Source organism: Pempheris klunzingeri, chromosome 8 (genome assembly GCF_042242105.1).
Source record: "Pempheris klunzingeri isolate RE-2024b chromosome 8, fPemKlu1.hap1, whole genome shotgun sequence".
Taxonomy (NCBI): Eukaryota; Metazoa; Chordata; class Actinopteri; order Acropomatiformes; family Pempheridae; genus Pempheris; species Pempheris klunzingeri.
In genome coordinates this window covers 25,150,717-25,175,921 of record NC_092019.1, presented here as the reverse complement: position 1 = coordinate 25,175,921, position 25,205 = coordinate 25,150,717, and the positions used below count along the sequence as shown (strand labels likewise).

The following is a 25,205-nucleotide window of genomic DNA, read 5'->3' as shown; positions in this document are numbered from 1 at the left end:
TCCGTAAAGCCTCCCTGCTGGAGGAATTGCCACTCAGTCGGTCGCAAGACTTGATGAGCAACCCTGCTGCTTAATCCTGCGGGGCTCCTACCACCCCGACGCTTCACTGCACTGTTTGAAGTTCTCAACACGCAGTCAGATTCTGTGTTTTTTACACAAAAACGCTTTTAAGTCTCTGCACTGACGATCAATTATCAGCTTTCCTAGACAATAAAACACCCATATGCTGAACAAAGCTGTCACACAGGGGCTCCGTTCCCTGTTCGAAAGCACACCAAAGGCAGAGACGTTTTCTTTTTTCCACTTCCCTGTAACCCAAACAATCGCAACCAGCAGAGGGAAGGGCGTCTGCCTGTGTAGGTAATCAAATGTTCCTCTGTTGTATAATTTTTTGTGCTTTATCAACAGTAAAAAGGGACAAACAATACGATCCTTCATGCACACTCAGAATAACTCGGTTGTTATGAAATTGAAGTAATGATGGAGCTATTGTCCGAGGTGCCAGGGCCAAACACCCCCTGGTGTACAGGTTTAATTTACCCGGCGCAGATGGCAAACTGACGGGGCACCTCATTCAGAATGAACACTGTCAACTGGCTCATATTGAGAGAGTGAACAAGCCTTTCTCCTCTAGTCTGGGTCTGAGATCTGCAGAATGCTAACATTATGGCTGGCTTATTAGTGCAGGAGCCTGAGCCAATAGCAGCATGCTACTCGCTGGACCTCAAGGACAACAGAGAACTAATAATGCAATCAAGATGTGGAGTGTGTCATCAAGATGAATATGTCTGATAATACAAGGCCTGTGGTAGCTAATGCCCAGCATGTTTTTTGGCATATGTTTGAAATGATTCCAAATGTGGCCGTCACAATGTTTGCTGGTCTGCCTCAAGGTGACGGAGTTTCCTGTGAAACAGCTCAGCTCGGGTGAGGTAGTGGAAAAGAGCTGTGGTGAAAAAAGGCATTACCTGGCCAGCCACCAGTATCTATTTCAACGTATCTGTGAAAACGCTTAGTGTGTGCACACAGAGTTTTAATGGCGGTCAGAGTTCAAAGCCATGTAAAAATATAGATAATTCAGTTAAATAAGCTGGAGAACCAGGATTAAATGGTGACTGTGTGGTTCAGTAACAAAAGACAGTGGAGTTGAGTTTCAGTGGAGTCGCTTTCCCAATTCATGATGGTATATTTACCCAGGAGTTAAGTATTATAAAAGTGCCTAAAGCCATTCAACAATGTTAATATGCATTATTAGTTTAGTGTCAACTTTTAATAAGCCAAGCCTCTCCTGACAAACTGCCACATTGCTGTGTTATGATGTTTTCAGAGGATATGAGTTGTTTTTGAGTGTTGTAATTGCAGCCCAGCAAGAAATATTCTGGAGAATCAAGGATATGTCATGGCAACCGCAGGAATGCCAAAGTCACCAGGAGTGATTGAATATGGGCATTAAGCAGCCTGTAAACTCCGCTGCAGTGTGAATCTGTGGGGAAGTGAACTGATGGATTAATTAAATTCTGCTCATCATGTTGCTCACTGTCATTACTAGATCTTTATGTTAATGGGTGACGGTTTTCTTTCCACTCAGGACTCACCCCCATTTCTTTGAAGCTGATTCTTCGGGCTGATTCACATTTCACTAATCACTCACTCTGTTGCCCTCCCCCCTCCTCCTCCTCCTCCCCTTCATTACAACCACAGGGAAGACCACACCCACAAGCGCCAGCACAACCTATCATGGGGCGGCATTCCCAAAGGAGGCAGGTGACCCTGAAAGAGGTACAGGTCCTGATGGCCCTCCCCCCATGGGGGAACAAGGGTCACCTGACTCGGAGCCAATCAGTGTGGAGATGGAGGGTAAGGGGGAGGGATGTATGTCCTCAGTGAATCTGCAGGTGATTGCACTGCTGGGCCCCAAACATCTCGTTGTGCACCTCTAACCAGACTGACCACTAACAAGAAAAGATGTTTCACTCTGGTAGAAATGCCTCCCATTCTCAGCGCACAGGCCTGCCCAGATCAGTTCAATCTCCCCACTTACGTTTCCTTAGCAATGGCAGTCATTTCAAACAGCGAGTGTGAAAATGCAGTGGAGACAAATTCAAATCAAGTGTTATTTTATGTGCTCCATCTATTGTTGCAATTTCTGATGATGTTAAACAGTGGCAGAGAAAATGAGTCCTGAGCAGTAAAAGCAGAAAGCAGCAGATGATCAAGAGGTCATGTGATGGCACACATGCTAATAAATGTTCTTCCAGGGTGAAATGTCACTTTCATTAGCTCACTAACACTTAACTCTCTAGTCAAACCAATCTCTTAGTGAAAACTAGAAAGCATTGTTAATGGATTTTTTCTTCTGTTTTTTTTTTTTTTACCCATACACTTCATTAGTCTCAACATTACCTGACGTGATGCATAATTTCCAGGGCAGCTTCACTTAATGCTTCCACTGACTTACAGCCTGGTCAAATGGAAGGGTGCTGAATGATAAGCTTTCAATAAGACAGCCTACATATGTACAAAACAGAGATTGTTTGAATAAGATGCATCTTCTCATCCTTTCATGCTCAGCCATACATCTCAATGTGCTCAACACAGCAACCGTGATTGTGAAAGATTTAATGGCTTGAAATGAATAGTGCATTGCCTCTAATTAACTTCTCAAATCAAGTCGAGAACCTGAGTCTGAACAACACTGCTCCCACAAGGCCTTTCCTCATCTTTTATTTAGCTCATCAACACATAAATATTCCCTCAATGTTTTCCAACACACCTGAAAAAACTCAAAGCACAAGCCAGGTAGTATCTCAGTCTCCGTATCTGACCATTCATTTACATTTATAATTTGCATTCCCATTTTAGAGGACACCAGAAAACTCATTACCCTATGCAGCTAACACACATTTGAAAGTCCTGACGTCAACTTCCAGCCTAGCTGCTGTTCCACAAGCTAATATAACTCAAAGAAATCTCTCATTGACAAATTATTTGATCTGTCTCTCTGGTAAGGTGAAATGTGTGTCCAGTGTCCAGCATCTACTGCTGTACTTAATATTAGAATAGGATTTTAAATTATTCAGAATTGTAACTAAACCCAGAAAAATGGGGTAATGGATCCCCTTCCAAAAAGGCACACTGCTCCATTAAGACAAGCCTTTATTAATGTGGCTACATGACATTAAAACAAGACCAACAGCTATCAACTGCATGCTGGTCTCCATCAAGGTCAAGCACAGAAACAGACAAGTGATGAGTAGAAGATTTAATTATGTGAGAATGCAACATTGCAGCTGTTTGGCTCCCTTATTCCTCTATGCTGTTCAAAAGCTGTCCATTTTCACTCTGAAACAATGTCCAATCAAGGCCCCTAAGACGTCTAGCTATATCAAAGAATCGACCACGTTAGATGTTAGGTATTGTTTCTCAAAGATTTCCCCTCTCTGTCTAGACATATGGACATTGAACTCTATATTGCAGATTCTCTTTGTCAGTTAGCTGTGTGGTCTGTTAAACATCAGAGAATAGTGGACCAACAGTCTGAAACCCGTGGAGTTACTGTAATGTAAGACAAAAACATCAGCACATTCTCAAATTTCAGACAGCTGAACCATCAACTTTGGCATTTTGGCTTGATAAAAAAACTTAAAATAATTGACCAATCATTTCATTACTTATCAATGGGCTGTGTGTTCATAATTTGTGTAATTACAGATGTCAAAGTGATTTTGAATGAGCTTTCTTTACTTCTGGAGCTGAAAGTTGTTTTCACTTGAGCTTTCCATTCACACATTTTTAAAGGCATCAAGTATGTAATCTTGCAATAAAAGCGCAGACTCTTCAACAATTAGACCACACCATCCCAATAAATGATGTGACCTATAAAATTCCAACCAGTTCTTGAATATTTAATTACTTCTTGATCTTTATGGGGTTGAGTCTCATTAATTCTTACATTTTTAATTTGGCAGTTCATACTCATAGTGATTAACATTATAGGCTTCTTCAAAAGTAGGAAACACAGCAAAACGTCTCTGTGACCCTCAAATAATTATGGAAAAAAAGCAAGAGCTGCAGAGCAGAAGAGAGAAAGTTCAGGGGTTTTTCTCTTTCTAAAGACAAGAGCATTTTCCTGCAGGTTTAGGAAGTAGATACAGTTCATTTGGATGTGACTCAGGAAGGACGAGGCGGCATTAAGCAGTTTTTGTCCTCCCCTTGCTGCTTGCATGCACAGGCACCGTGTCAGAAGTCCATAAATCCTCAGCAAGTGAAAGAAGCTTCCATTCACGCAGACAGACTCTCTGGCTGCAATGATGAGCTACTCAGGCTCAAATGAGAAAAGCCCATAACAAATAAATAACCAGCAGGGGCCTGAGCCATGGAGTCCAACAACGGAGGGGAGGGGGTGTAGGATGTAATAGAAACAGCAACGCAATCTATTTCAGCCAGAGACTGTGATGCTGGCGGTTCAATCAGAAGAGCCGGGTGGGTTGATAAGACAGGAGAGGAGCATCACAGTTCTAAGAGGGCCTCCAATCTCTCCCACTTCCTGTCCATTTCTCACCAGATATCTGCTGCTCTGTCTGTACTGTCTGTAGAGGCTCTGCAGCTGTCTCACTAATCTCCCAGCAGCCACAAAGAGGCCCAGTACATAACAGTACACAGATAAACACAAAACACTTGTCACTGTAACAACAAAAATGGTCTTGTCTTTACTCCAAAACAAACTAAGTTGCTCCAACAAACCGGAAGCTCACCAACTAGCCTCCGGGCTAAGTTAGCAAACCAGCAAGTGTTTTTGGAAACATACGGCCACCGGCCTCTATGAAGACTGGACCTGTAGATTTGACAACTATTGAGCCTTTATTATATATTCATCTGTAACTTCTGCTGCTGCTGCACTGTTTCTACCATGTACCCAGTGTAGACAAGGCGTTACTCTGAAAGACTTAAGACCTTACTTGAAGTTGTCTCAAATTACTTTTGACTCAACCTACACTTTCACCCAGAGGTTTAGAAAAAGCTCTCTTGGTTTTCTAAAGACAAGTTTTAGTAGCTCCCCAACTGGCCATCGGGCTACCTAACTTGTACATTTTAATTGTCATGTAAACATGCAACCAATGGGCACTAATGTCCTTTAAAGTGCAACCCTGGGCATGTATGTATCGTATGTACATACCTAAACACTCACCATGAGACAACACACATTCATATGAAATGCACAGGAGCAGATCGGGTCATCATTTAAAAGATAGTATACAGGTTTGTTCTCACAATAGCCCAGAGGTTGCTCCCTTGAGCAGGACTCTGGACCCCACCCACCTTACCTGATTGTTTCAGAGAGATATGAAACCTCACATATATTTGATTCATTTACTGGCATGAGTGCAAATGCATTATATTAAAATGATCAGATCCAAGGATAGTTGGGAAGCCAGTGAGTGTTGTGATTGATCAGTCAAGACAGATATCACAACTCAAAAGTTCTCCTGTCAGCAAACATGTCTTACAGATCATATGAGTAGAAGCTGTGGATGAAGTCTAAAGCCACTTCATCCATAAAGGTCAGCGAGATATAAACTGTATAGGCAAAGAGCACAAAGGCGGTCATTCACCTAACACACAGAGCCCTGTTAATCCTAGCCACATTTATCTTCTTTTTTATATTTTGTATAGCTCAGTCACGGACAGATAAAAGCTGAAGTGAAGTATTCACTCAGATGTGGGTAGCTGCATTACATTATGTAAACACCAGGGAAGACTAAAAGGAAGGGCCAGGAACCTGTTGACCTGCTGCTATTTAGAAAAATGCCAGCAGTCAGGTTGCACTAGAGCTGTTTCTGGCTGGAGAACGCCCACCTCTCCACCGTGTTTGAACACACAGAAAAATGAGTGTTAGCAAAATTGTGTTGCACACGACTCCTGGCTCTACACCTCACTGGTTTGCCTTCTCCCCCTCTCCTGGCCTCTATTGTAATTTGACCTTTCCCATAACTCCACTGCACATTTAGATGAACCAGCGTGGGTTGGACTAAAAAGCCAGGCTAGCAGCTAATTTAGCTGACAAGCACAGGGAGATAGCTCGGTAATAGAATCAAGTGAAACTGGTGTTTTCAGACTCATTAAACGCTACAGGAGGAGAGCAGAAGGTGAACTTGGGCTGAGCCTTTCCATGAAGAAGGGCTGGCATCCTGGGGGGGTGACATCGATGCCAGCTAGTTTTCTAAAGAGTTATTTATACTTGGGAAGACCATGGCAACAGACCCTGCCTGAATCATCCAGTCACTGACTGTGGCTGTGTGTCCCCTCTAACCACCATCACAATATCTTCTCCTCAGAGAGGCTTCAGTCACCACCAGCATTTCGCCTGGTTAATATTCTGTGTTATACCTCTGAAAATGTAAAAACAAGTGCAAAAAGAAACAGATATATAGAAGGTTTAAAGAAGATTAAACATCACTCTTTTCAGCCATAATCTTCAAGAGAAGTAATACTACTTAGCTCTTAGAGGTTCTCAGTTTCATCAGTCACTAGTTAAAACAATAACTAGCAGCGTCAATGACACGACCAACACTTCATTATGTTTACTTTCCAGGTTCCAGAGAATGTCTGAGGTTGAACATTACAATATTTAATTTAACTACATATTTAATTACATTTTGGGTCCAATTGAGGCTGCATATCCAGAACACGCTCATTATGACGGTTAAATAGAACCACCGACTGTCAAACTTCATTCAGCCCCCTCATCTATGTTGACCATACTATTCTTACAGGATTTATCACAAGTCAGGCCATCATGTGTGTGCACACACTTCGGTTTTTGAAATGTTACTGCCAGTTTGGACTCCCTGAGTCATCGTCATGGTGTAATGGCACTCATTAAAGGTCACACAGAACAAGGCCATTTTCCCTCCGCTCAGCTCACCAGCACTTTACAGCGATTAGAAGTGACATCATGTTTTACTACAAAAACACACTCAGCAGTGTGCTGTAAAAAATAACCTTCAAGGCATTACACATAGCATATACTTCATCTGCCATAACCAACACTTTTAATGGGTCTTTGTTTTGCGTCGGCTGTTGAAGCTCAGCTCAGTGTCCAGAAGTAGATCCGTCAGCTATGAGTGTCACAGGGATCCATGGGGCCCACAGTGATCAAATCCACCCATGCAGTTGTCCCGGCTCCTAGCCCTAACCCCTTTACCCTTTAATCTGTCTCATTAATCTGGGGAGTAATTCTCCCATTTAACCTGCCTGTTTTTCTTTGTTCTTCTCTTTTTTTAGTTGGACTAACCCTTTAGCTGTACCTGCCTCCTTTGTTGAATTCTCTCTCACTGACCCTTTTCACCGTCTTTTTATGATCTGCCTTTCTGGTTCTATAGCCGATGGCTGAAACTGTGAGCAGGTGTTTGAGTGGCCCACAAGCAGTTTCTCCATCTCTTAAAGCAGCAGTTCACTCCAAAGACAGTGCTACAGGACATGATGATAGATTTAGAGGAAAGACAAACAAGAAAGATTATTTGAAAAATAATCTCATGAGCAGTGAGAAACTTCAGATAAATGTCCATTTAAGGCATTTTGTTATTCAGGGTCAGGGTTTCATTTTAGTTGGCTGCATGTTCTTTGTATATTACCAGAGATTAAGCCAGAACAGCACCACAATGAGGTTTTAAAAAATCATGCTAAAACTGGCTTTGGTGTGGACTGTCTCTTTAAGTTGCTTGGTAAAGCCAAGATTCTTCCAGTGCTGCCTTCCCCTCTTAAATCATCACAGCATCAGATGGAAGTTTGCATTGGAACCGTTTTGCTTTACCGGCCACTGAATGGCAAATAAACAGCTCTTCTTTTTTAAGTTTCTGGTGCAACTGCATGTACAAAAACACTCACTCGGTGCATGTGCTCTGCTTGGTTTAATGACCTATGATAAGTTAATTAGAAGCCACTTTAAAGGGTCGGTTCACCCAAATTACATATTTTCTTATTTAACCGTAGTGGTTTAACCGTAGCCATGGAGATGGTACTTATTTTACAATATCATAGTTTTGCCTCCACCCCATCAATAAAGGTGACTTGGGCTTTGTTTGTGCTGGTCAAAGTAGTGAAAAGTTACATTTGAACAATTCACCAGCAGCGGCAATTTTGGTAGAAAGCAGTTTCTCTGAAAACTATTCATAGATTGTTTTTAGACAGACACTGCTTTTGAGGTTTTCACGTCATCTTGCTCTCATTGGTACAACCCCCCATGAGCACTGGAGTGGCCACGGAGATGTGAGGAAACTTGTAATTTGATTGAACCACCCCTTTAACCAACCAAGATCTGTTGCTTTGAGTGTTTGAAACAAAATGTCTACTGCTACTTAAAAACTTGACTTTCCCTTCAAAACACTGGTGTAAATACTGAAGGACTTTATACAGACAGTATGGCTCTGATTGCCAGATGCCACAGCACGCCTAATTTACCAGTATTCAATCAAAGTTGTAATGAAATCTATGCTCTCTATGCATCAGCACACCTGGAATGACATGCAGTCCTTATTACCACTACTTTTCAATTGGAATGGATCTGTTACATTACACCGTATCACCTTAGCTCGTGTGCATATATTAAACCGTATCCAATTGGCTGAGCACTGATGTGGAATATTATGCAAATTCCTAATAACAAGTGTACATGATTGAATTCACTTAGTCAACAGCCAGAGCCCTGCACACATACAGCACAGATATGCACTGTGTGTGTGCACATGCACACTGACACACAAGATCATGCTCTGTTTGCTAACCATGTCTGTCATTGCACAGACATCAGGTATTAAAACTGTCAAATTACTAAAGCTCACAGCAACAGGGCAGAGCTGCTCAGCTTTTCACCCAGATTTGAAAAAGGAAAATAATTCATTTGTTCCAATCTTCAACCTCAGGGTGTCTTTCTGGAGTTAAATTGTTATTTTTAGTGTGGAAGAAATAAATCTCCAGCATTAGCGGGAGAGGATAATGCTCGCCTATGAAGCCTGGGGCCATTTTGTCTCGTTGGCTTCTCATTGGGATGGAGTAGCCATTAAGGGAACAATTACATGCACTTGTAAGCTTGCAGAAGCAGAAACTAATTAGGGCTATTTTGGAACGTCTTCACTTGATGCGCCAAAATAGAACACAAGTTGTTCTTCAGGTTACAAAGTATTTAAATGCACCCTTGAGAAAAGCCTGATACAATGGAAAAGTTATGTGCAAAAGGAAAAGTTCGTCTGTTTAAATTATTTCATATCTGACCTTGAAAGTGTTGTCTGAAGTAAAAGCAGCCGTTCCTTCCTGCTAATATTTTAAATTCCAGTTTTGTAGGGTTCTGATGCTTTAATGTCCTGCAATTTAATGTCAAAATTGAGCAAGTATGAATCTTCAAAGTGTTCAGATTACCAGTAATTGGTGTCATCGCAAAGCTTTCGGGGGCTGTATTGTTAATGAAGTCGATTTTAAGATGTCTGCAGGAGCTTGCAAAGACAGCAGCCATTTACTTAATCACTCACATGCCTTGGAGAAGTTGTCACTTCCATTGGAATTTGTTTTCAGACTCAACTTCTTCACCTGCAGGGAAAAAAACACTTCACACGTAACTACAGCCAGACCACCTTACTTTATTTTCGTTATGCAAAAAAAATCATCGCCAATTAGTAAGATGTAGCACAGATAACGCTGTGTAAAACTTGCCTGTTTACACAACCTACTGCAGTCTATTTTTAACAATATGGATGCAATCACAGAGAGCTTCTCTTCCTACGGCACTGTGGAGGAGCGCAAGGGTTGTTCTCCAACCATATCACAGCTGCCGCAGAGCACCAGGCTTCAAAACCCAGCAGAGTGACGGTCTGTCACTCACCCCATCACGCCTGTCTGTCTCTGCCTCTCTCTCCATCCTCCTCCTTCAAATCTGCTCCATGTGCATACATGAACTCATTCTCTCCACCTCCTTTTTTTTTGGCTCTCTGGCTTTCATCTTCGCTCTTTTCCCTTGCTCTTGCTCCCTTTTCTCTTGGATCTTTGAGTCCTCTCATATTCATTCTCCTCTTCATCATCAGTTTGTCACCAAGGTTGAATTTCATCCCTTCATCTTCCTCTTCTTTTTTTCCCCTGGCTGTCACCATCCCTCTCTCCTCTTGCCTCCCTTGCCTCCACTCCCGCAGCCCATCTGTCTTTTTACCTTTTGGCAGACATTGGTATCTCTATATTAAGCCTTCTCTGAGCCGAGACCATGTTGAGTTGATGCAAAATATAATGTGACAATGTTAGAGAGGAACATTGACTCTGAAGGTATGTAAACAAAGAAGATGAGTTGTGAAATGAGCATAAAGCCACATTAATTATCACATCTACTTACACTGACAAACAACCCAGTTTCAAACCCAACTCTTAAGTTTCCAGCTGCCCCTGAAGCAATGCAAAGGAAACCAAGTTGGTGTGTACAGTTGGCCACAGTTTCTGCCACCTAGGTGGTGCTTGCCAGGTTGTGGGCATGATTCACAGGGTATTAATTTCACTGTGACCAGTGGCACCATATGTCCCACATACTCAGTGATTGAGTCATCCGGCCTGCTCATGAAACGTGTTGTGACAGGTCATTCGTAGGCTCTGGATTTATTTACCTCAGCTGCGCGTTTCACCCCCTGTCGTGGCACTTGACTCATACCCCTCGACCTGGAGGGACCCTTCAATAGGCCTGTAGCCACAGCTAGGGAGGGAGGTGTTGTGGTCTAGGGGGAGTGGATGACTCACAGGTACCAGGAAGCTGCAGGGGTGACAAGAGGCAGATATCACACTGAGATAAGAGCAGCTTTTCACTGCTCATTACAAAAGCTGCATGACGCTGATTCTGCTGGGATACTGATCACTAAGAACCAAAAACTTGGACCCACGACGTTACTGCAGAGCTGACTGGTGGCCTGTGTAATGAGACAAAAAGAAATTGTCCAAGATTAAAAGAAGAGGTATTAACAGCCTCACTGCAGCATCACTTTTGATTGCCTCTCCCACTGGGATGCAATTATGATTTATGACTTTTTAATGTGGTCATAAGTCAAGGCAATCATAAGAATAAATGGCTAAAATTGAGCATTTTTAATTGGAAGCTCTATTCAAAGCGTTATTTCCAGAAAGATTATAGTGCACCCCAGTATCTCTACAGGGAAAATGGTAGCAAAGCATCCCTCAAATGAATGTTGTGATACATGACGATAAGATAATAAGCCTTTGCGAGCACACCTGCTCTGTCTACCTCTAGATAATGAACAGCAAAAAGAACTCACCAAGTTTCACAGTAACTTAATGACCTAGATAATAAACTCCTTTTGAAACTGTTGGTCAGAAACTGTGTACAGTACATACAAATCCGTCATGACAAGAGATAAACCATGTTTGATTCTAAATTTGCCGTACCCCACCCCGTCTGTAATAAGATTCTGTCAAATTAAAGCTGTAACGATGACAGAAGGCAAATGGCTTGTCTTTCCATATCATGTATTGTGTAGTTACCATGGTGTCAGGTGCCTTTTGAGGTTTAAGAAAATGAGTTTAGACCTCACTCATTTGTGCTTTCGTCTCTTGTGAATTTCAGATGAGATTTGACTGAAATCTATCAAGTCCCTAATCAGATTTTCCACCTCTGTACTACTTTCCATTATTTGCCACTACACACATTGAGTAAGACTCTTATTGGTCTTTCAACACACACTCATTTCCTTTTAATAATGTTCATCCTGGCTTCACTGTTTCAGGGGTTCATGTTGGAGGTTTTATGCCCCCCCCCCACCGTTCCACTAATATGAAATGCTATTGAAATGTTGGTCTCAACGGGACCATAGAATTTCATCAGTTTGGGAGGATTCTGGTCCTGTTCATGGCTTCATGTCTCTGGCAGCATTGGTCGATATGATACTGTTTATACCTTGAAACAATAGAGATTAATCAACCATAAGAGATCTTTCTACACAGATTTTACGGAAGTAAAATCAGCCAATCTCTCCCTGAAATGTCTCTGCTTGAGACCTTTGTCTCATGAATTTGTCTGCAGTGTGCTTAAGTACCTTGATTTATCCATTTAACTGGCCTAGCCAAAAACAAAACATTCCAATTTGGTTATTTTATCTATAATTAGTATCTCATTTGAGCTTCTGGAAATTTTGCCAGACCAGGATAATACTGTATGTCACTACTGCAATATAAAATTAGACACTATACCCTGATGGATTTTATCCTTATCATCTATGTCATAACTCATTCAGGGAATAACTGTGAATTTCTGAAGAATAATTTTCTGGAGAAAAGAGCCTTCATTCTGTCAGTTCTTAATTCAGAGAAAAGATTAAGATTCACACTAATGCAGACCTAATTATTGATCTGATTACTGATCTCCCTTCTACTCATCCACCAATCATCCTAATATTTTCAATTTTGACCATCTCATAAACTATCATCAAGCCTGGTTAATCATTTTCCATGTTCTTTCCTCAATGAAGCTTTCATTAGCTGTTGAATTTAGCTTGTTTAGAACACCTGCATTTTCCCCTCAGTGCAGCTCAACCATTCCCCTCCACAGATTGATCAGTCTCACAGAAACTGTCATCAAGGACAGAGAGAAGGGTCTGACACCACAGATGGTAGCAGCCTCTTGCAAATGAGTTCTGATCATGAGAGGTGGCAGGTTTTACTCCTCTTATCGTCATTGCCTTTCACACCATTAGGCAAACACAGTGCTAGGGGTACAACACTCAAGGACATTTACATGGCAGACTTGCCTCAGCCAAGTAACCTTGTGTTCTTGGTGCACTGTTGCACAGACTGTCCCCTCGGCTTCATTTTGAAAGAATTTGACAACCTGGTTTGAGTCTGTGCTGGCAAAGGCGCCACATTCTATGAGCAATTGGATAGACCTGTTATTTTTGGCTTTTTCATCATACCAGGTGCTCTCGCCCCTGATCCTCGCATTGGAAAGCAGAGTCTGTGAAAATGACATCAAGTTCCTGCTGCTGTGTTCCCATCAATATTTAAAGCTCCAACTCATTTCAGAGTTGATTTCTCACTGACTGAGCTGACGGAGCTCTTGGCCTCTGCCAGTCTGAAGGGAAAGCACAGGTCCTAGAAAGAAAGGCTGTATTGATCTATCAACGGTGGAAGGAAAGGAAGCCAAGAGCTTAGTTCAAACACCTCTCCCATGCTGTTTCCCTCATAGTGAAGCCCCTGTAAACACAACCTGTCTGTCCCAGCTGCTACTTGACCTATATTAGCTCTTGAAAATGTTTTTTTTTCTTCTGGCTCAGTCAGAAAAGCTTGAACTAAAATACCCATTTCTCAATCTCTTTCTGTTTTGAAGGTGTGAGGCGGCCACCAGAGCTGGAGAAGACCAATCACAGTGTCCATTATACTCTCCTGATCGCTTGTGTTTTGGTTGCCTTTATCCTTGGCGCCTTCCTCTCTGGCTTTTTGGTCTCCTGCTACTGTAATCACACGGGCCACAAGACCAAGAAGTTGTCAAAAGATCCTGAGGCCCCGATCCCACATGCTCTGTCCCTCCGCAGTCTGGCCAAGCTCAATGGCCTCCTGGATAGCCAGAGTAAAGACGACAAGCTGGAGGTGTCATCTCCAAAGATTTACAACTCTTTCTTCGCCAGCAGCAAGGAGCATCACCCACCAAGGAGAAACGGCCATCACGGAATGACAATGGGAGATCTGGTCCACCCCCACCACCACCACCACCACCTCCACCATTCCTCAGAGCTGTCTGGCCTGCCTACACCAGACTCGACCCCAGAGCTGCCCATCAAGAGCATGAAAGCCTTCAAGAACCAGTGGGAGAAAAACCAGAATTGCAACAATGCCAAGGAACCAAAGTCCCATAACATTGGCTCAAGGCCCAGCTCAGCCCTGCTTCACCAGCAGGTTTTCCCATACTCTCATGGCCTATCCAATGGGCAGCCACTAGGCGGAGGTCACCTCCATATAGATGAACGCAAAATCCACAATGTTGAACGCGTGCTATCTCAGCAACCATACCCTGGTTACTCTCAGAAGGTCATGGAGGTAACCTCACTGGATGAGCTCCTGAAGCATATCCATGAGGCAAGCAGTAGCAAGAACTCCCAGTTAATGAGCCCATCAGGTCTGATGGCCAGCGGTGGTCAGCTAGCATTTGCCAACCGCATCCAACCTCAAATTCCTGAGACAGAATCAGCCCCCTACTATAGCTCATCCACTTTACCCCGAGACAGCCTCACCCGACGCATGGATGTTCCTCCGGACATTCCCCAACACCACCAGTCCACCCTGGAAAGGAGGCACTCCTCCCAGAGGCATTCACTGATTGCTGCAGCCACCAAGATGCCCAATGGAGGTGGAGGGGGAGGAATGATCCCTCGCCAGCACAGCTTCAGCCAACGAAACGGTGGACCCCACCAGCCGCCTCCCCTCCTGGCACGGATGAACTCAACGGGCAGCGCCTGCGAGGTTCACTATCCCCTCATCCCTAATGGGTACCTGGCACGCCAACACAGCTACAATGGAGAGCAGCAGGAGGTTCCACACAGGGGTGCAATTGTCCGCCGGGCCTCCTCTCTCAAACCTGACGTCCCTCCCAAGCCCCTTTTCATACCTGCCACGTCTCCGGTCAACCAGCAGGGAAAGTTCAACTACTGAGGAGGTACACATCTGGACTTAACAGGGAGTCTCCCTTATTGTGTTTTCTTAAAGGAACTTCCCTTTGAAGAAATTCAGTGGGATCAAGATTGCAGACCTTCACAAGAAAACACAACCATGCGAGTGGCAGCCAGTGCCGCTCTGGCCGAAAGCCTCAACCAAACTTGTTTTGTCCCTCTTCTTTTTGTCCAACGAATATCTTTGTACCATATTGGTATTGCTCAGCTACTTGCTTATTATAGAACTGCTGACTCGGGTGACGTGACGCCACCTCCTTATATTAGGCTGCCAATGTCCTCAGTGTGGATTTACAATGCAACTTAGTTTTTAGACGCACTGATGTTGGATGAACTTTACACATCAGTCGTCTTGAACTGTTAAAAGCCGGAAGCTCCTGCAATGCTTAGATTCATGCTTTTGCTTAACCTTTTCTGATGTAGTGTTGGTAACCAGCCTCCCCCCCCGCCCCGACCACCCTCCCCCACCTCCTTACCCCACCCTCGAATGTGTTTATATTATGCATGTGTGTGTATATATATGTGTGTTTATATCCACACCGTATATGTATACATATACATATGCAGTATATGTAACCTGTGGTGAAAAGTCAGCAAATTCCCCTGAAAGTAGTTATGTCTTTGCCTTACTATACTCTTTCATCTTTGGGCATATCAAACGATCCCTTCCACCTCCTAAGAAAAATCTTAGGGACACCAAATCATGCACATCTTTAGAACTAATTGTCAGTTGGCTAAAAACACTGAACCAAATGTATTCATGTTGACGAGAAATGAAATACTTCAACAAAGCAGCTATACTCATCCTCTCGCTCTTTTCTTTGCCCGTCCCAGCAGATGTCAGGTCAGAAGTGACACAATCGGGTCCATTTAAGTTCCTTGAGAATGTTTCTCTAAGATTGGTGCTCCACAAATGTAGTGGGTTGAACATCCTCTGAAATGGAAATAGACAATACCTTTTACTCAGAAATATTTTGGACCCAAAGAGGACAAGTCAAAAATGCCATGCCATCTGGCATTATGTGAATGAACATAAAACATAAAACAGACAGCAGTTATCATAATTATTAACTTTGTGGCTATTGGTTGTAAATAAAGGAATAATTACTAGCCAAATTTTAACTGTATGTGTAAATGTGTGCCTTATTTAATAATAGTGTGTGACATGGGGGTAGGGGTTAATGCAAGGGGCTCAGATGGCTACTATGCTCCAGTATATTGGTGTTTCATTTTCTATGGTTGTCAGTATGTGTCATACAGTATCTATTGTAAATCTGAAGAGTTTCATTCCACAATGAGAGATTCGTCATTTAAAAATTTGCCACCTTTTCTGCTAAACTGATAACTGCAAGTATGATTGTAACATTCATTAATGAACCAGATGTTCGGTTATATCTTGAATATTGAGCTTTTTTTTTTACAAAGTAATATTTTATTTACAAATTATCATCTGTTATTTTGAGAAATATGAAGTACCAGAGTTTTGGAATGAAACCCTTCATTTCCCTTTTTCTGTTTTTTTTTTTTTTTTCATCCCAGAAGTGTGAGCCTGCAGATATTTTTGGAAGTGTTTGGCAAAGTATGTGCACACAGCCTGAGACTGGACATTCAGGTTTGACTGCCTCCGTCACTTTCCAATGGGTGTCATTTCCCCAATAGGTGCCATTGTTAACTTTTTCTTTTAGCAGTAGCATTAGCATCTCTTTGGGTTTCTAAAGGGGCAGTTCACAGTTCCTCTTAAGTTGTCACCTACAGACTCGTAGCCATTGTAGAAGTCAGCTGGAGCAGGAATGTGGTGTATTGTTAAGAAATATTTTTTTAGTTCTTTATTTAGGTTTTGAAGAAAATGTGTTACACAATATTGTTTTGGTATTCTACAAAAAAGCAGAAGTTAGATGCAGGATGAAGGCATGAAACTGAACTTCTACAAAGGTTACGGCTGTAGGTTTTGACTTACCTGTGTCACCACATGTCAACTTCAACAGTGTATGAAGAAAACAAACAGGAGTGGGCATAGCAAAGTTTCTGTTTAGGAAATATGTGGAAACTTGGAAAAGTGCAATGAACTCTGATCTATCAAGCTGAGATTGTCTCTTGGATCTCTAAAATCGTGGTTCCCAGGTGATCACGCTGCCAAACATCTGCTGAGGGAACTTCCTCAGGGATGGTGATGCAGTCGACGCTGCCTCAGAAGTATCACAGCCTCCAAACTGTGTGCTGTCGCACTTTTCAGCAGAGTCACGTTGGCCACGGTTGACTGGAACCATGATCAATTCTGTGAAAACAACACTACATTATTTACTGTATCTGAAAGTGGTGTTTATTGATTGAAATTTCCCAGAGCTCATTTGACCCAATATAAAGTTTACTAGTCACAATCCAACTCCAGTAAATATGGTCGACCACATTTGTTGCAAGGAAAAAACGTTGATTTGGATATTAATAGGCAGCAGAGCATTAAATGGCTTTTGAACAACAAATACAAAACATCCAACTTGGTTTAAGGTCATGACTGTAATGTTTCAGAAGAGGAATTGTGGCAGCTACAGCGTTTGATGAGTGGAAATGTTTTTTTTTAATCTGCCGGTGACAGATTTTATGAAAGAGGCAGCGGTCTCGTCTCCAATCGCTCTATCAGTATTTGATTTGGTGTAAATACATTCTATCTGGGCGGGGTCTCATTGATTCAGTATTATGTTTTTTTCTGTTTGATTTTCAGGCTACGCCTCTTGAATTACTATGAATTTGGTCTCACAGAATACCATTGTGTGTCTCTTATACTAGGAATAAAATGAAAATATGTTGCAAGTGTCTCACTGGTGAATGTGTTAAAATAATCCATGGCAGGTCACTGTGGGTGAAGCACAACAGGTGAACACAAAGAAGAACCAAGTGTTTATTCTAGCTTACCACAGTAAGCATTCAGGACTGGTTCCCATGCAGTGAATGAGAGAGCCATGTTTTAAACTAATGTTTGATAAGCAGGCAAACAAGCTCTTCTTCTAAAATGGTTTCATTCTTGCGTTTTGGCACATTGGAAAAAGCCGCTCTAAAGGCTGACGGAAACAGATTTGTTTGAAAACACCTTGATGTCTTGGTCCTTTTTTCATCTGCTGCAGGCAAAGTAGTCGTGTCATTTCAAAACAGTTTCAGTCGAAATATTGGCAGTGCTTTATTTTACAGGTCTAAATTTCTCAGTTTCCTGTTGATTTCCTTGCATGTTTCCTGGAAATAAATAAGAAATATGGCTTTAATCACAGTTCCAATAGAGACAATGTTCAATAAATTCCGTTTTACTTGCAATTATGACAATTAACAGCCAAACTAGTGTAATCTAATGCCTTTCAGCCGATGCACAGTAGGTCTCAACATCCAAAAATGAGCACTCACACATATAAAAAGAATAAAGTTTCCAATAATAAAAGAATGACCAGAACTGTGTCTCTGTTTTTCCAATACAAAGTACCAAATTACATGGTTATTTCCAGGAAACTGGAGAAATCATTTGGGAGTTATTAGAAATGGACTCAGGATTGAGCAGCCTTGGTGGAGGTACACGCTTTCCACTGTTACACAGGTGTTTCTTTTATTTTGTCCACCCTCTGTATAACCTGCCACAGGTTGTGGTGGACAGACGTGTCATCCAGTAATTACCTTGTACACAATGTTCCTCTTGCACAGTACAATAATAACATCTTAACCCCAACCCCATAGATCCATGCATGACATGCAGCATGTCGCCACATACGGGGGGGGGGGCCTTTATAATATTTGTGTGGAAAATCCGTGCAGCTTTAGAATTGTGATGGAGGTTTTGAGTGCTTTGAGGTTTTACACTGCCTCGTTAGTTCAGAACACGTCGCTGGAGGGAGAAATGTATCTGGATAACACAGACTCCACTTCTGACAGGTTTTTTTTTTTTTCTGTCTTTGGAGAAGGTCAGAAGGACTCAGAAGCAGTTCCATTGTTTGACAGAGTTTTGGTTAACTGATCCATATAAGATCCATATTTCAGAAGTTTCCAGTTATTTGACGCCACCTCAGGGTGAACAGTGGTGTTCTCACCAGTCTTAACAAACTCTGGATGTATTCACAGGAGTAAATCTGAATTCACACTCTGTTACATAAGAGACAATAAACAGTGGTGGTGGGAACACCCCCCCCCCCACACACACACACACACACAGTGAGGAAGCAGCCACAAGGTTAAGCATCTTGTTGAGAGACATTTCTACAGTGTTGAAGTCTGCTGACAAAAACACTGCATCTGATTGGTTCACAGATACTCATTCTAACCACCAGACCAGTCTGATTTATAAGGCTTTAAAGGGTCAGTTCATGCAAATTACATATTTTTCTTCACCTTCAAGGTTTTGAGAATTTGTTTAATAGAAAGCAGTTCAGATGAAAACAGGATACTGGTATGTGTACTATCCAGAATAATGGGGACACTGACAGTGTTGGAACACAGCTAGAGCAGCACATATTTCCAATAATCCTCATATTGTGTTTCTAGCAGAAATCGGACAGATTCCTCTCGTCTGAATGCAGTGGCCGTGCGGGAAATGTAAAGGGCAGTAACAGAGCAGAACCATCGCTGCCATCATAAGAACGTTATTAGGCCAAACCGTCCCGTAATGTCCCTCAGGCTGATGCGCCATCCTCCTGTGAATGCATTACCACTGAGGTGTTCTTGGATAAACCTAAATAATGTTTTCGTCTTAATATATACAGCGGAAGGACTCTGATGGGTGGTGAGATTGACCTTTTAGCAGAAACAGTTCTCCTAATGAGGTGGTATTGATTAGTTTATGCAATTATCCTCCCCGCAGTCTATTAGATAATCATGTTTGTGTTTGTGTGTTTGTGTTCACTGGCTGTGCATCCCGACGAGAGGGACTGACTGACAGATGGAGGTGTTTGTTACAGGTGCAGATTTGAACCCAGCCTGGATAATTGACAGCGATTAGTCACACCGTAATTATTAGATTCCAACAAAACGTCAGTCGATGGCCCACACTCCCAGAGAGGTCGAGCTTTTCTCATGCGTGTTTGCACGTTTCCGCTCACATGACTGCTGCTGATGATGAATGAGCCTCAGCCGAGGTCATTGTTTGACCCGTGTCAATAAACCTGATCACTACACAGGGAAATGTCATTTCACGAGTGTGTTGCTTCCCTAATTCATTATTTACACTTGAAGAGGTAAATACTGACAGAGGACACATGATCTTAAAGTAGAAGCACATTATGGATGCGTGATATGGACGCAGCAGCTGATCCAGATTAAGGTAATGGCAAGTAAGGTTTGATAAGACAGACAGACAGATGAGACCGACAGAATTCATCATATTTTGACGTCAAGGAACAGAAAACCCGCAAAAATACAAAACATAATATGTATAAAGCAAGAATGTGATAACTAGGCCTATAACAGGTCAACAGTAACAATAAACTGACCTAACATGACATCACACAGGGGAATGTATTCAGTATATCGTGGCTTTGCTAGACGTCAGTAAGATGGACACCAACTAAAACTAAATCTAAAGCAAAACTAAAAGAGAGCACTCCGTAGAGAGATCATAGGTAACAGTGACGGGGGAACACTTAGTGTCAGGATGGCCAGGATGATAACAGAAACAGGGATTTATGCATGTTGGATCATGTGCAACTGTAGTGAATCATAACGTGTGGGGTGTGGAATTAATCTGCAGATGCTCTGGTTCAAAACCGGACCAAACTTTTCCATGGACGTCAGCTTTTGACCCAAAGGCCAAGATATGTCCAGAAACAGATGTGCTAAGGCCTGTTTTAGCCTAGCATGCCTAGCAGAATGCCTTTTGCTCTGTGATGTCAAGCTGAAGCACTTGCTGATGACTTGCCTGGCAGAGATAACGAAACCCAAATCCCCCCCCATGCATGGCAGCACATGGTTTGGCCCAAAGAGCTGGCTCCGGGATTTAAGAGTCCTCAGCCACACCTACTGGGGTGTCCCCCAACAACCACGGTCACTCAAAGTCAAAGAAACAAACGGCTATTGTAAGAGAAAGTGGAGTGTGTTACCATCCAGTGTTGTAAAGTGTGCACTTCATATAAAACAGCATTCAGCTGAAAGCAAATGAACAGATTCCACACCAGACACACTGTGATGTTGATTGTTCGGGTGGGGACGAGCGGCACTGGGATGTTATTACCTTGCGTGTCTGTGGCCACCACAGTAAGTATAATCTCCAATGCACTGAGCTGAACACAGTGTTTGTTTCTGTGAACACCAGCCGTGCATACAGAATCGCTGAAAATGCATTTTTTCCCATGAAACACTTGACTTGCTATTGATTTGAAATCTAAAGGAAAACAGTGAGGTATTGGACACTTATTGTTATACAGGCAAAGGATGTAAAGATTCAGCCATCAAGTTGAAATTTTTTTCAATTTATCATTGTGATATTTTTTCTCTCTTCCCGCATCGCCGACTAAAACCTGAAGAATTTTTAAACAGGCCTGTGTCTAGCTCGGAGCTATTTCCAAATCCCCGATTCAAGATTGTGCAACTTGCAAGTAAAGCTGACATTTTTACCTCTTTGTTTCTGTGCTTTGCTTTATGCAGTGAAAATTAATGTGGGCAAATTCCCCTTTAGACATTCTCCTGCAAAATAATTTGTTCTTTAATCCACTTATTGGCTCTGACCTCATCTGCACTGCAGATGTCTGAAAAAGGAAAACAGGGTAAGGCAGCATCATGGTCTGACTGACAGAGAAAAAACATTTTCCAATTACTGTACATGGTCCCCCCGCCTCCCTTAATCTGTCTGACTGGTGACTCCATGGATTTTTTGTACCCCTTCAAATGGGTTTCGTGTTGTCAGCCATTCCAACGTGACCTCTCGCACCTTTCCCGCCACACTCTGGCCTTCCAAAAAATACATCTACAGTGGAATCATGGGTTGCAGCTCTGCACCCTGGCAGCAGCCAGTGACAGCTGGCATCACAATTCATTAGGTCTCTGACAGAAAAGGCTGCAAAGGGCCAGGGAGGAGCTCTCACCATATTTAACTACTGAAACCTGTCAGTGAAATAATCAGTGGCACTGACAAGATGCCAGTGACTCATATTTGTTTTTTATTCTACTCTCCTCTGTCAGACAGGCGTATGCTGGGAAAGCACTCCTTGTGGTTTCAGCACACGTGTGCTGTTGCTTGTCGCCGGCTTTAAGTCACACTCCTGCCCTTCATCAGCGTCTTCATATTCTCTCATTCATCACTGTCAAAAGCTTCCAATCCCTCTCGCCATCCAGCAGAACATGGAAGCTGTGCTGTACAAGCATGTTCATGTTCACTAACACTCTGAGTATTTAAGCACAGTGATAGTGATGCATTTACTGGACAGATTTAAAGGAGAACTGATATCTTTAAACATGGACCTTACTTGTGCATATTTTTATGACTAAATAATAGGTAGAGAAAAGTGTTGGGTTTGGTCCAGTAGATCACCTCAGTCGCAGCCGTGTAACTGTCTGCAGTGGCTGTAATGTGAGTGGAGTTCCACACCAAAGTCACACAATAACAAACTCACCGACGGAGGCAGCGCTACACCAGAGGGGTGTAGTAAGAAGCAAGTTCAGCGTAGCCAGGCTTTCTCTGTGTGAACTGGCTCGACGAACCCTAAACTCACAACCAGAAATAACGAGTATCATGACGGTGGTTATCAACTGTCTTTGTTAACCAGGCTTTCTTGTTCACGCTCTGTGTGGGTTCCCATAATGGGGGCATTTGACACGCCGTTAAGACTCTTCCTCTGCATAAAACTGCTGAATGTTTTCTGACTGAAAAAAGACTGTTGTTGTAAATAAGGCGAGAGAGGAATGCTGCAGTGAATATGTTTTACCACCCAGTGACTCTTTATTTCTAATGTGGCAGCTGCACTATGTAAAGCTCTTATTTAATACATATTTCAATATATTGGATGCCCATTTCCCCCCAATGTGTAGGTCTCAGATTGTAAGGTTGGAATAAAATCATCTAAACCTGGAGGGAATGTGTGGTTTCTGCAAATAGGGCTATCCATGAAGACTTAGGCGAACTTAGAGAAGACTGAATTTGCCTCTGTATTCATAAAGAGTTCAGAATAACTGGGCTGGTTCTGTACAGTGGAATTTTTACTTTGATAGAATTGTTCAAATGTGCAATAAGAGATGTACCCCCGCAGGCAGCCTGTTTAATCTAAAGCCAAGAAAGTGTGATTATTAGAGTGGAGTCAGAGTGTATGCTTTTCCTCCACAGGGACAAAACCCTCTTTTAGTTTTTTTTTTTACATAAATGGTTTTTCAATTTTCTGGCCCCCTTATTGTTCCATATAAATGATGAAATAGTGGAATCCAGTTTCTTAAAGTAGTACAATGGTATACAGACTGGTAGACAGAAATCTGGCATGCACAACCATTTTTATTGCCTTAATGCAGCCTACTAGAGAAATGAGTAATGTATCCCAGGATTCACTGTTATGATGCAACTTTTAGGTCCTATTATCCCATTTGGACTTCAAGAGAAGACCACATTTTTGCCTGATAATAATACCTAAACTCTTAATTTGATTATTCACAATCCTAAATGGAATTGTGCAGAAACTCTAGATCTATCTCATCTGATACTGGAAGTAATTTGCTATTTTCCCAATTAATATTTTACTCTGAAAGGCTTCCAAAAGTTTCAATTAAATGCAAAAGAGAAGGAAGAGATATTTTGGGGTGGTATAAATACAGTGTTATGTCATCTGCAAAAAGTGATGAACTCGAATGGGATTGGATTTACTCTGATTTGACTGGCAAGCGCCTCAGTGCAGAAACTAAATAGATGTGGTGAGGAAGAGCAGCCTTATCGAACGCCTCCTTACAAGTGGAAAGGCTGCATTTCTCCACTGGTGATGATGGAGGCTTGAGGTTGAGGGTAGATGACTGTAATCCAATTTATGAAGGATTTGCTAAAGCCAAAGTGCTTCAAGGTGGGTGATATACATTTCCATTCTATATGATTAAATTCCCCCTGAGTGTAAAACAATGACCACACACTCCTCTTTGTCATCGTGGTACATAACATTGAAAAGATGGTTAGATTAGTGTTAATATGGCAAACGGGTATAAAACCTGTTTTGTCAGGGTGTATTAATTTGTGAATGTGTTTGCACAGCCTGTTGGAAAGCTCTTTACTCAGGATCTTCATTTCCATCAGGAGCCAGGATATGGGGCGGTAAGCTGGCATGTTTAAAGGGTCTCTGTCTTTTTTCAGTATAATGGCTATATTTACCTTGTTGAGCGAGTTTGGTAGCACAGAAGTTTCTTTTGCATCCGTAGAAGTAGCAGGTCAATATTAGACAGATATGCTTCATCTGGTCCTGGACCTTGTTGTTTGGGAATTAGAGGAGTTGGAGGAGATAATAAATCAGATTTTATCAATTGAAAGATGTTAGAAATGATTCATCGATTCATCCCAGGTTGTATCAGTGTGTTTTTACAGCTGATTTAATCCAACCTTCTGAACATAACCTGGTCTAGTCCAGGTTAAGTTTGCAGCATAAGTTACCATGGTGATCCAAGCAGGTTAAAAGAGAGTCAACTTCGAGACACTGACAACCTTGGCTTCAGAATTAACATGTCTCACCAACACACAAGTATTTGTTGCTTTGTTTTACAGCCATTTCAGCCTGTTTTGCAGCTGAGGCGATCTACAGAACCAATTCCAAAACTTGCACCTTTTCGACACTAAATTATGCACAAATAGGGCCCAGGTTTAAATACCAGAGTTCTCCAAAGGCTGTACTATTTAGCTAACAAATTATTTGATAAAAATGAATTATAACAGCTTCTAATAAGTGTACTATAGACAAGGAACGAACTGTTAAAAAATAATGTGTATGGTCAATATACATATGAACTTTCTTATCAGCAAAGGCTTGAAGTGCCATTGTTTGTTCTATACCGTCTAGCTCATTTAATACTGACATGATAGCAAATTCAACAGAACGTTCCATATCAGCTGCCGTCCTGGTTGTTTATAAAAACTTCTTCACGATGTATTGCATCATATCATATATCGAACTCACCCCATATTAGATTAAAGGTTGTGACTGGTCGACCGGGGCCGGGTTAGCTGGAAATCTGTTTAAACGGAAGAGTGGCAAGATGCATCCGCCAAGGCAAATAAAGCATGAGCTTCCAGATTCGTCTGCGTCCCGGCTACCTATTATAGCTACTAATATGTGTAATATGAACAGACTTTCTCAGACTTTGGCATGTTTGTCTATGTTTTCAGGCTCTTCCATATTATTCAGGACCAGCCAGGACGTCAGTGTTTGTAGTCCTGGGAATGAGAACCGCTTGGGATGAAGGGACAGCTGGTGCTTTGGTACATCTGCTCAGAGCGTCTGGTATTGCTGCAGAAGGGCACCTTGTGCTTCTGTATGAGATACTCACACAATGGCAGTATTTGACACCCTAAAGCAGAACACGAGGGTT

At 42.2% G+C, this 25,205-nt stretch overlaps 1 protein-coding gene across 2 annotated transcripts in view; it reads left to right on the top strand.

The window, feature by feature from the left end:
• The window catches only part of sema6cb (semaphorin 6Cb), a 60,617-nt gene extending 45,486 nt beyond the window's left edge, over nucleotides 1-15,131 (top strand). The window contains exons 17-18 of one of the 2 annotated variants that reach the window (XM_070834816.1): nucleotides 1,702-1,857; nucleotides 13,361-15,131. In XM_070834816.1, the coding sequence (XP_070690917.1) occupies nucleotides 1,702-1,857; nucleotides 13,361-14,679 (1,475 nt within the window). In that variant the 3' untranslated portion in view covers nucleotides 14,680-15,131. The remainder of the gene's footprint in view (nucleotides 1-1,701; nucleotides 1,858-13,360) is intronic. The other variant, XM_070834818.1, reaches the window with a different exon arrangement.
• Nucleotides 15,132-25,205: the final 10,074 nt, after the last annotated feature.